Here is a 13,076-nt window from a genome sequence, read left to right on the forward strand (position 1 = left end):
TTCCAATGAGTCGGTTCTTCGCATCAGGTGGCCAAAGTATTGGAGTTTCAGCTTCAGCATCAGTCTTTCCAATGAATATTCAGGATTGATTTCCTTGAGGATTGACTGGTTTGATCTCCTTGCTGTCCAAGGGACTCTCAAGAGTCTTCTCCAACACCACAGTTCAAAAGCATCAGTCCTTCAGTGCTCAGCTTTCTCTGTAGTCCAACTCTCACATCCATACGTGACTACTCGAAAAACCATAGCGTTGACTAGTTGGACCTTTGTTGGCAAAGTAATGTCTCTGCTTTTTAAAATGCTGTCTAGGTTAGTCATAGCTTTTCTTCCAAGGAGCAAGCATCTTTTAATTTCATGGCTGCAGTCACCATCTGCAGTGATTTTGGAGCCCAGAAAAATAAATTCTGTCACTGTTTCCATTGTTTCCCCATCTATTCGCCACAAAGTGATGGGGCCAGATGCCATGATCTTCATTTTCTGAATGTTCAGTTTTAAACCAACTTTTTCATTCTCCTCTTTCACTTTCATCAAAAGGCTCTTTAGTTCTTTGTTTCTGCCATAAGGGTGGTATCATCTGCATATCTCAGGTTATTGATATTTCTCCCAGCAATCTTGATTCCAGCTTGTGCTTCATCCAGCCTAACATGTCTCATGATGTACTCTGCATTTAAGTTAAATAAGCAGGTGACAATATATAGTCTTGACTACTCCTTTTCCTATTTGGAACCAGCCTGTTGTTCCATGTCCCGTTCTACCTGTTGTTTCTTGACTTGCATACAGATTTCTCATGAGCAGTGAATAAAGCAGAAGTAGATATTTTTCTGGAACCCTCTTGCTTTTTTGATGATCCAACAGATATTGGCAATTTGATCTCTGGTTCCTCTGCCTTTTCTCAATCCAGTTTGAACATCTGGAAGTTCACAGTCATGTACTGTTGAAGCCTGGCTTGGAGAATATTGAGCATTTCTTTGCTAGCATGTGAGATGAGTGCAATTGTGTGGTAGTGAACATTCTTTGGCATTGCCTTACTTTGGGATTGGAATGAAATTGACCTTTTCCTGTCCTGTGGCCACTGCTGGGTTTTCCAAATTTGCTGGCATATTGAGTGTAGCAGTTTCACAGCATCATCTTTTAGGATTTGAAATAGCTCAACTGGAATTCCCACACTTCCACCAGCTTTGTTCATAGAGATGCCTCCTAAGGCCCACTTGACTTCACATTCCAGGATGTCTGGCTCTGGGTGAGCTATAACTTGGTCTAAAATACAGCAGGGTTGTGAATCCACAGGACATTGCTTTGTTCTCAAGAACCCACAATACCCAATCAAAATTTAGATATATTTAGATAGCAAACTAAGAGGTACCCTGTTCCAAGTTCAGTTCGTTCCACTTAAACAATGTAAGAATAATTACTGTTTCTTAGTATTATACAGAGATGACAGCCAGACATTTTAATAACAGACACAGCACCGCACCCATCAATCAGAAGGGATGCTAGACATAGTATTGGGGGAACGTCCCAGAGCCCCTCCTTGTTTCTCCATTCCACACCCCACCCCCCTCCACCCCAGCTCCCTGGCATTTCTCTTTCAGTTGCTAGATGCTGGGGAGTAGGGGGATGGGGAATCAGAGTGGCTATTTGCCTTCCAGTATGGAATTGGTATTTTAATAACCAGTGTGGCTATACTGGTGTCCTAACTCAATATGAACGCTGGGCAGGAGGGTTCTACTGCGGCATGAAGTCTTAATGATGTAGCATTTCTTCAAAGAATGGTTTCCTGTTATCTCCAGGAATTTCTTCTGTGCTGACAATATTCCACTGTGCAAGACTTGTTGCAGATATATGGGCAATAGTAACAACAACTGATATACCTTTTGGCAGACCACAAATGTAAGATGGACTCCAACTGCATAGATGTTAAAGTGTGGAAAAAGGTGCATCACATAATCTATGAACTACACTTTAAGATTTGTTTTATTTCCTTTCTGCTTCCATCAATCCCCTCTTTTCCCTAACACCTTGATTTTGCTGATTGTAGTTTTGTTGACCCTTTTAGAATCAGACTACTGAGGTTCCCAGGAGATGATTTGTATCCTCTGTTTACATGAGAAGCTAAGGGTTTGGGTGGCCAGAGATAAAGAACTGTTGGTGTGCATGGACAGAATGTTTTATTAATTCTAACCTTTCCCAGCCCAAGCAACCTCACTGTGTGCCACAGAGCGCCCTCTTTGTAAGGGGCTGGAAGTGCTGGGAAAGCGGTAGCGGTTTCTTGGTGCTGATAGAATTGGGACATAAAATTAGGGTATGTTAATCCTTGGAGATTTAGGGACAATTACCAGTTATATGTGATATTCTATGTCCTGGAACAACTCACTTCTAGCATATTAGGAATACAGATGCATATTTGGGGAGAAAAGCAAGAATGCAAACAGTGCTTATTGGTTTAGGAAGAAAGCTTTAGCAGCCTTACAATGGATACATCCACAATGTAAATAGAAAAGTAAGAGGGGGATTTACCTGATATAAACACACTGTTGTCCTCCTCAAATCTGTCTCCACTAAATATCGCCCATAAAAGGGCTTTGTAAACTGTGGAGCACTAGACAAATGTAAGACTGTGTGTGTGCTCCCTCCAAAAGGGAGAGATCACCAACTCTCACATAATCCCCACCTATGCCCAACTCTGAGCACTTTCTCTGAGCTGTCTGTTCATTTCTTATTTAAAGAAAGGTTTAACAAACAGGAATAGAAATAATAATGTGTTTGATATGATATAGGAATTATTCAGGAATAATTATGCTTATACTCCCTCCAACTTAACTCTCATATTCTTTTGTTGAATTTATTTAATCTCTGTATCCTCTTCCTTCTCTGGAACTAGGGCTCCCAGAGTAAAACTTCTTTCTTGATCCTTTAATTAAATGAATTAATTATCTCTTTTTTTACAAATTCATTTTTCCCTTCTCCCTCCAGAGGCTCTCACTTTTCACCTGACTGAAATTTTTTGGGTTACAGAAGTCTTTCCCTTGCTGGCATTTTATTTTGAAGTGTTTATTTCAATTCAACAAATATTTGAACAGTGGAATTGCTGGAGGGTCTATGCTAGACGCTACAGGGGGTAAAATAGATAAATATCACAGTCCCTGATAGCGCCAACCTTCAAAGGACTTAGTTGCTAATCAGGAAAACTAAGAAAACTGCATGGATAACCATAAGGCAAGGTAGAGTACCTTATGCAGGTACAAGCAGAGATTACACTTAAGACTGGCGAGGACTTCCTCTCGAGTGCTCTCTGGTTCTCCTTGTTTGCTTATTTCCGTCAGTCATTTCTTGTACACCTCAGAGTTTTCTTTCTAAATGTTACAAAATTATTCTTTCCTGCAAACCCTCTGGTTTTCTACTACATTTCCCTGTTGAACTCCTAAATTCATGCTTGGACTTTGCAAAGATGCTTTAGGCTTTTTGTTTGTTTACTTATTTTTAATTGAAGGATAATTGCTTTAGAGTATTGTGTTGGTTTCTACCAAACATCAACATGTATCAGCCACAGGTTAACCCATGTCCCCTCCCACCTGAACATCCCTCCTACCTCCCTCCCTACCCCACTCCTCTTTTCAATCAAAAGGAACAGTGGTAAGAAACTGTAATTTAACTAGTGTTTTGTTTGTTTGTTTTATCTGTTTTGAATGGCCTTGACCTTAGGAGTTGACATTCCTGCCTGTGATTTGCATGTCTCTTCTCTGCCTCGACCCTTGAGCACGGCACATATCCAGTGGCCTCAACAGCGGCTCCCCATTATATTTGTCCTTTACTCACTTGTTTCTGTCTTGATATTTCTGAAAATCCAGACAGTAAAATTCCTCAAGTCACATAGTTTTCTCAATTTTTACCGTTTTCCTTTATCCCCGTCCAAAATCTCAAGTTGACCTAAGTCATGGGCTTCTCCAGGAATAAAGTTCTTTTTAATGTTTAGCCACAGTTCGGGGGCAAAAAAAAAGTAAAGTCTTCATAATTCTTGGGGAATTGTGTTAGTGTAAAGTGATACTTCCCATGATTTATATGTATATAGGGGCATCTGAGAAAAAAAAGCATATTCATTCCTGTCTTGGTTGACTAATGGACAGTTTTTTTTCCTCTTTTTCTTCACTAGCAGAATCCAGATTTTGCTCAGGCTCCTCCTAGTGGACATATCCTTAAGAGGAGGCTGGAGGTGGATCTTGATTTCATTACCCACCACAAACACAAAGTTTAGACACAGACATGATGAAATACTGGCAAATCAGATGAAAGGGAACATCTTCTGAATGGCTTCAGGAAGTTTTCTTTACTTAAAAATGAAGATGCTCTGTTTTCTTGCATCATCACCTACAAGGAATGCTAGAAAGCATCACTACCACTTAGTATTCATGACAGGAGAATAACTGGAGACCACAGAAAAGGGAGACAAACAACAGTTTCATCCCAGAGTCATTTTGTTAACCAACCCATGGCTTTTCCACAACTAGACTTCTTGGGTGAGGTTATAAATATTTTTATTGTTTGCCACTATTACTTGGGCTTTCTGTTAATTGCAGTTAACCACAGGTATTTTTCATTACAGATGTAAATTATTTTTGAAATATACAAATTATTTTGTTAAAAGCCTAAGATAAAAGTCATGATTATACTGCTCTGTAGGACAGTAAGGAGTACTGTATCTAATCTAACAACTTTATTTCAACAGTCTCTGCTACCTGTGAATCTTTTTTTTGATTCTCCTGGAACCAACTTCATCATTTTTTTGATTTCCTCATTAATAAGTCAATACATCTTTGATGTTTTTTCATTCTATATTATAAGTTACATATGTACCTTTTTGAAAACTGTAGTTAAATAGCATTATGATTTCAACTTTTCTACTAAATTTTAAAGTGGTTTTCCACTTGAATTTAATTCAACTCTTTTATTTACAGAATTCCTGTTTCCCTGTGGTAGAGGATGCAAAGGTAGAACATAGGGATGAGAGGAAGGACTAAGAAGCATCATACAGTATTTTCAGTAATTTCTAGGCTTGCTTAGTAGCTACTGGGTACCCTAAGGATTGCCCTGGCCAGCACAAAGCAGCCTTGAAGTGTGAAGTCATTATAAAGACTTTCCAAAAGCCTGTGTTCATTCAAGATTCTGATGATACAACTAGAAAAACCTACAGTGGTTATCAGACATAGCAGATATCCTGAAGAAAGAAATAAAAAACTGTTGAGGCACTAAGTCTTGCTGGAAACAACCTATGTATCAATAATCAGTTATTACAATAGATTATTAAGGGCAACACTCACTCATGCTTCCTTGGGAAACACGAAGTTTGAAGTTTTTATTTTTAAATGAACAATTAACAAATGGAAAGGACTAAAAAAGGTTTAATTCGAGGACTACCTCTCAAAATTCTAGCTCTTTCAGTCTTAACAAATGTCATTAACAGACTGTACTGATATCCCATTTCAACATCAGGGAGATTGCTACTAATCTGGAACTTTTCTCCTGTGACCTTTTACTCTTGGATTGAATAATAATTCTCTATATATTTCAGAGCACTTTGACATTTCCAAAGAGCGTCCTTCATTCTTTCGCTGTGTGTATTAACATCCCTGTAAGTTGGCAGATGACGTTCGGAATCAGGATTTTGAATGCCTAGATCTCGGGATTCCCACAACTAAGAAAGCTGAATTGCAGTGTTGGTTCTTTTTTGGAATCACCTAACCACTGTGGGCAAGGTGAATTAAAAGCCCTGGGCGCAAGACATGAATCCACCATTTTTTGTTGCTTGGTCACTTTGTGACTTATTTCTTTGCTTATTAGATAAGCCGAAGAATTGAAGCCCTGCCTTTCCAGGTATTAGAATAATCAAGAGGCTGGACTTAGCCTGGAGTTCAGCACACGGCGACATTGCTTAAAACACAGCAATTAATCAATACTGGACTCCCTCCCCGGGAGCCCCCACAGAGATGCCCTGGGTGCCAGGGGGCCAGAAGGCAGCCGAGAGGCCCCCGAGCGGCTCATCCCGGTGGAGGGCGAGCCCCCGCCCTCCCGAAAGCCGCTCCGCTCGGTGCTCACTCCGCCCTCCGCCGGCCGGGGCGGGGCCGCCGTTCCCCTGGCAACGGGACGCGCTGCTAAAGCCCCTCGGGAACTCCGTCCGGCTGCGCTGTAGCTTCGAGAGCAGACGCGGGAGGCCGAGTGGGAGCAGGTGCGGGACAAGCGGCCGCGCTCGCAGTGATCGCTGGAGGCGGTGGGCGCCTCCCGGGGCGCGCGTGTGGAGGTGGCCCGGCCTACCCGGGGCTGCGGAGGGACGCGCACGGGGAGCCGGCCGGTCTCGCGCCTAATCAGACGTCCGCGATGGCAGCCCAGGTGGCAGCCCGAGAAGCCTCGACTCTCCGCCTCACCCCGGGCGTCGGTTCGGAGGCCGCGGGCCTGATGGAGTTGGAGGAGGAAGACGAAGACGAGGAGGTGGCGGCGGCCAGGAGAGCGCGGAGTTTTGCCCGGGACGCGCGGGTGCGCTTCGTCGGCTGCCGCCTGGAGCAGTTACTGGGCCTCCCGGGAGAGAAATGGAGCCGGTATTTGGAGAGTGAGGACAACCGGCAGGTTCTGGGGGAGTTTCTGGAGAGCCCCAGCCCAGCCTGCCTCTTGTTCAGCGTCGCCACTGAGGGGCGGCTCGAGGCGGCCCAACAGGTAAGGGGTGAGGGGACCCGGCCACACCCCGCGTCCAGCCTGACGGGCACCCACCCGGGCCGGACTGGCCCGTCGCGCCTCCTTGGGTTCCTTCGGGACATGTATTAGGGCTCTTAAGAATAAACAAATAAATAACTTCTATCAAGTGCCTGCCCCCGAAGTCCACAGAATCCCCCAGGTGCGTCCGCTCTGCTGTTGAGCGGCTGTTGGTTAGTTTTCTAGAAGGTCAGCCTTTGAGCCTGCAAAAGCCGCGCGTTCTTTAGCTGCCTGGTGTTAGGCGCAAGGTGAATTCTCTGTGCTAGATAACTTTACTGTAAGTCGTTCTTGGATCACTCTGGAGCCACATGTGGTGTTTGGCAGAGCCCAAATAGCTTGTCATGGCTCAGGCTGCCTGTCAACCACACTTCATCCCAGGGGATAATATTGATACTTAGTCTTAAAAAAAAAAAAAAAAAAAAAAAGGATTGCCAGCAGTCTTCGCTCAGGACAGTGTTTCTTTTTCCTTTTTCAATTTGACTTCTAGTACACTTGAACGTTAACGAGTTCGGTATTTGTACTTCTACGAATACAGCATCTGTACTTCTACGAACACTTCTAGACTTTGAAGAGTTTGGAGCAAGATTTATTGTCTTGAGATACTTTGCTGTTATGTTGTAAAGTGGTACCATCATCGCTAGATGTGGTCGATTATAATGGCGGGGATCCCAGAGGAAAAAAACTGGAGTTTTACCTTAGAATTTTACGAATTCTGAATTTTGTTTGTTTTGCTGCTCTCCTAGTTTTACTTTTAAAAGTTTGTCAGAGTAGACAAAGAGAACACTTTGGTATTAGGTTAAATAGTCATGATATCTGAAGAAACGACTTGGTAGTCATGAAAATGCTAGAATATCTTGATTAAACACGTCTGTTTTTTTGCTTTGAGGATAGTAATCAAGTGTAACCTCTTGGTCTTTATCTCAGTTGGGCTTATTTCTAACAGGAAAAGGTTATACAAAAAAATAACCTTTGCCGAGATGGAAACATTTCTAATTTCTCCCTGTATTTGTTTTTAATTATGAGACTTTATGGTATATAATAATCTTCTGAAAGATGATATTCCACACCAATAATACTGTGAAATTAGCTTTATAAAAGAACAAAGAAAACTGTATACACGTTGCAGAGGCACAGTGGAACAATCTTATTTATAAAGGTAGGCAAGATGCCAGATTTTGTTTCTCATACTTGCAATCCAGTTACAAGTTAGATATAGTACATCTTGTTAACATGGAAGCTACATTGTGGACTTAAAATAATTATGTTGCTCTTGTTTCAGATTCCAAGAGATGTAAAACATAAACTTATTTATATTGCCAAGAAGACTACTGAAAACCTTGGAGTAAATGACTTCTCTCAGACAGTTTTATTTGGCGAGTTACCTGCCTCATCTCTTGGACACGTAACTGCTTTCCTAGACGAGGTACTGGTCTATCCTTAATATTTTAATATTTAATTTATCTTCATGACACTTGAAATTAATTCAGGATAACTGGCTATTAAAAAGAATGTAGCAGCTGGTCATCTCATTAGCCAGGTGGATGGAAAATGATAGCATTTAGACTGTTTCTGAAATGAGCTGATACCGATGCTGACATTCAACAGGTGGTAATTTGTAGGATCATCCTTTACCTCTTTCTTTCTAAATAATGGAAGGAAATTAAAAAGCAACTGGAATAGGCTTGTGCACTTGGCTAAAGTATTAAACTTCCTGTTCAGAGTTTAAAGATAGATATACACTTTGAAAAAGTGTGTTATCAGTTTTTAAGATTCCTGTTTGTTTCTAAGTGCACTCATGTGAGATAATGGAAAAAGATAACAGATGCAAAGTATTAGGAATGAGTGCCTTAAAATTCCTTTTCTCCCCTTCAAGCAGAGAAGTGCTCTCCAAACCCATGTTGCCGGCACTCTAATGTTCCTAAGAACCACTTAGGGATTTTGGTAGAGGCAAACGGAGGCAGTAGGTCTGTAGTGGAGCTGCTGCTGTTTGTTCACAAACCAGCTTTGAGGAATAACAAGCAAAATGACTGAATTTGGAAGAACCAGAGCAGTGGTTTTCAAAGTTTGCTGAAGATTAGCATCACCTGGGGAGCTAATGTAACTGCCCAGGTCACACATAATACCAATTAAATAAGAATGCCTCGGGGTGGAAGCCAGGCTGCTCTAGTGGTTAAAGATTCTCAGGTGATTCTGTGTGTGTGTGTGTTGGGGGGGGGGGGGGTGTTCGTCACTCAGTGGCGTTCAACTCTTCGACCCCCCATGGACTGTAAAAGACTCCTCTGTCCACGGAATTCTCCAGGCAAGAATACTGGAGTGGGTTGTCATTCCCTTCTCCAGGGGATCTTCCCGACTGAGGAATCCGACCCGGGTTTCCTGCCTTGCTGGTGGATTCTTTACCATCTGAGCTACCGGGGAAGTCCAGGTGATTCTAATGCACACCAAATTTGGGGAAACTGTTAGTATCACTAAACTAGGTCTCAGTAGTCAAAGCAGTCTTGCCAAGACCGATATTTAATGTAGGAGTAATTGCCAACATACATATTTATTACTGAAGATTTGTCAGACTCCGTCTTTCACACGTCTTCTACTTCCTGAGGCTCCTCTGCTTTCTTCTTGGAAAGTATTTTCAGGCCGTCTCTGGATTAGGTAGGGCTTCTCTCCCCCAACTTGAGTTCTACCATGGTTTCCCTCTATTGAGTTTCTATAGTGTTAGCTGATTTCCAGAAGACACTAGGAAGAGAGTTTTCTATCTTAAGCACTTGAGACAGTTTTTGTTATGTCACAGGTGTTCAGGAGATTTTTCTGAACTGAATCTGATGAAAGGGTTTCACATGGAGTGTAAACGACCTTTGGTCACGGGAATCCAGGCTGCCATCAACTGCACTTACAACTGCAAAGCTGCCCTCCTTATTGGAATGCTTTCTCTACCATCTGTGACAAAAGATAGAAAACTCTTTGAGGCTTCTCTGACCTTTTTCTGCATAGCCCCCTGAAAAGTTTAAGTGAAACAGTACACTGTCCATGAGTTTATCTATAGAAGACATAAAACATTCAGAACCTCATGGGTTTAGGTGGTTTTGGAAGATTCTAATTTATTTAATTTTGCTTGAGGATATGAGCATTGGGATGAAAAAAAGTGAGGACAGCACACTTACGATGTCCCTTTGGGTGTCTTTGTGGACAAGACTTAAATTTGGCGTGAAGCGGCCCTAAGGCCTGGCAAGAATCCAAATTCTCTGTGGTCTGACCTCCCTGTGACCTCTCAACTCATTTCAGTTGCTGACTCCTGGCTTCCTTGTGAAGGTTCCTTAATTATTTAAGGCACACTGTTGCCCTGGGGCCTTTGCTCTGGCTGTTTCTTCATCTTCTCCAGAATCCACTCAGCCTACCCATTCACGTCTTTTTGCTCAAATCTCTCTTGTCTGTGAAGCCGCCCTCCAGGTGAACAGGGATTTTTGAAGGACCCGAACCTAGGGTCAGGCAAGTGAGGCACCCAGCTCGAGAGGAGAACTTCCAGGGAGGTGAGGAGAAACAAAACTCATTAATCAAGATGAATAATAGTTTAAGGCAGTTTTTTTGTGTGGTTTTTTTTTGGGGTGGGGTGGGCACACCATAAGACTTACAAGATCTTAGTTCCCTGACCAGGGGATTGAACTCAGGTGCTAGCAGTGAAAGCATGGAGTCTTAACCACTGACTACCAGGGAATTCACTAAGGCAGTATTTTAAAAAATAAAAATTAATGCAAGTAAATCGCTTTAAAAATGGGATCACTAACAGTGCCATGCCAAGTCATATTGGACCCTAAGGCAAAATGTCAGTAACACTCATCTTTATTTAAAAAATGTCTATTTTAATCAGTTTGGGATTAACTTTTATTTAAAAACTATTTTAAAATATGATTCATTTTATTGAGTTGTTGAGCTTTCCTGGTAACTCAGGGATGAAGAATCCACCTGGAATGCAGGAGACTCAGGTTCTATCCCTGGGTTGGGAAGACCCCCTGGAGAAGGAAATGGCAACCCTCTCCAGTATTCTTGCCTGGAAAACCCCATGAAAAGAGGAACCAGGCAGGCTACAGTCCATGAGGTCGAAAAGATTCGGATACAACTTAGTGACTAAACAACAACACATCAAGTTGTTGTTTGTGGGGTTTTTGTGGCCTCTTATATTTTGTTCCATAGTGAGTGCCTTACTTGCCTTACCCCAGTCCCAGCTCTCACTTTTTCCTCACTGTGTGCGCAGTCACATCTGGCTCTCTGCGAGCCCATGGACTGTAGCCTGCCAGGCTCCTATTCTTCAGGCAAGAATACTGGAGTGGGTTGCCATTTCTTTCTCCAGGGGCTCTTCCCAACCCAGCAAATGAACCCACGACTCTTGTGTCTCCTGTATTGGCGGGCAGGTTCTTTACCAGTTGAGCCATCAGGGGTGAGTCCCAAACCCCAAGATTCTGCCTGACACATAGGAAGAGTTAGGTAAGTTCTTGTTAAATGAATGAAAGGTAAATAAGGGCTGAAGACATCCTCTTCTAAGAGACAAAACAGTGGAGCTGCAAGATATTTTTTAGAGGAAAAGTATTTGGTGTATGACCTCCGTTATCTCCATTTGAATTTTTTTGACATTTATGACAACTGCGGGCCTATTACCATACAAATTCCCAAGTGTCCGGGCTTTTCACTTGGAATTTGTATGCTAACAAACCCACAGTTGTCATTTGTTCCTTTAGTCAATACTTTTTTAATACCTACTTGGTACCACTGACAGAACACACCTGGCAGTTAGTGATGACCTTTCTGCCCTCAGAAAGCATGCAGTCTAACTAGGGAGGCAGACAGCTGAACAAACAGGGATACGACGTGGTGGGCATTGTGGTTTCAGCAGGATGCTGAACATCTTACAGAGTTGTCAGGGAAGGTAGGAAATCTCAACTTGATTAGGTTACAGGTCTTGATTTGCCTGACTTGGTTCCAGTCTCCTCTATTACAGATCAGATGACATCTGCTGATTCTTAGTGTTCGTTTTTACTTTCAAAAGCATCCACAGTTGTATGGTAAATTATTTGTTGAAGGTAAATCATTGTAAATTATTTGGTAAATTGTTTGTTGAAGGTCAGGGAGCAGTAGCTAGGTGTGGAGAAGGGATGAAGTGAGAAGCAGTGCAAAGGCCCAGAGGTGAGGAAATGCAGATTGCATTTTTAAAAACAGTACATTACTACAGTTAGATTGGGGAAGAAGAGCTGGAGGGTGGTGAGAAATAAAGCTGGAAAGGCTGATTAGAAAATTAACACCCCTGCAACTTTTTCATCCAGGTGGTTGCCATCAAAGCCAATTGTCAAACCCACATCCATGTATTTATTGAAAGATGATAGTGGTTATGCATGTTCTCTGAAGGTGCATAATAAAATTAGGACAGATTTCATTTTTTTTTTTTTTTGCATTTTCTTTTTTTTTTCCCTTTTTTTAAAATTTTTTATTTTTCAGTGGGTTTTGTCATACATTGATATGAATCAGCCATAGAGTTACACATATTCCCCATCCCGGTCCCCCATCTCACCTCCCTCTCCACCCAATTCCTCTGGGTCTTCCCAGGCCCGAGCACTTGACTCATGCATCCCACCTGGGCTGGTGGTCTGTTTCACCACAGATAATATACAAGCTGTTCTTTCGAAACATCCCACCCTCACCTTCTCCCACAGAGTTCAAAAGTCTGTTCTGTACTTCTGTGTCTCTTCTTCTGTTTTGCATATAGGGTTATCGTTACCATCTTTCTAAATTCCGTATATATGTGTTAGTATGCTGTAATGGTGTTTATCTTTCTGGCTTACTTCACTCTGTATAATGGGCTCCAGTTTCATCCACCTCATTAGAACTGATTCAAATGAATTCTTTTTATCGGTTGAGTAATATTCTATGGTGTATATGTACCACAGCTTCCTTATCCATTCATCTGCTGATGGGCATCTAGGTTGCTTCCATGTCCTGGCTATTATAAACAGTGCTGCGATGAACATTGGGGTGCACGTGTCTGTGGGCTTTATCCCAGGAATGCAAGGATTCTTTAATATCCACAAATCAATCAACGTAATACACCACATTAACAAATTGAAAGATAAAAACCATATGATTATCTCAATAGATGCAGAGAAAGCCTTTGACAAAATTCAACACTCATTTATGATTAAAACTCTCCAGAAAGCAGGAATAGAAGGAACATACCTCAACATAATAAAAGCTATATATGACAAACCCACAGCAAGCATCACCCTCAATGGTGAAAAATTGAAAGCATTTCCTCTGAAATCAGGAACAAGACAAGGATGCCCACTCTCACCACTACTATTCAA

General features: G+C 42.1%; 1 protein-coding gene across 4 annotated transcripts in view; it reads left to right on the plus strand.

The window, feature by feature from the left end:
* The first annotated feature begins 6,283 nt into the window (after window positions 1–6,283).
* DNAH11 (dynein axonemal heavy chain 11) overlaps window positions 6,284–13,076 on the plus strand; it is a 353,143-nt gene continuing 346,350 nt past the window's right edge. For 3 of the 4 annotated variants that reach the window (XM_065938807.1, XM_065938805.1, XM_065938808.1), the window contains exons 1-2: window positions 6,284–6,699; window positions 8,015–8,158. In XM_065938807.1, the coding sequence (XP_065794879.1) occupies window positions 6,367–6,699; window positions 8,015–8,158 (477 nt within the window). In that variant the 5' untranslated portion in view covers window positions 6,284–6,366. The remainder of the gene's footprint in view (window positions 6,700–8,014; window positions 8,159–13,076) is intronic. The other variant, XM_065938809.1, reaches the window with a different exon arrangement.

Source organism: Muntiacus reevesi, chromosome 6 (genome assembly GCF_963930625.1).
Source record: "Muntiacus reevesi chromosome 6, mMunRee1.1, whole genome shotgun sequence".
In the NCBI taxonomy this organism is placed as follows: Eukaryota; Metazoa; Chordata; class Mammalia; order Artiodactyla; family Cervidae; genus Muntiacus; species Muntiacus reevesi.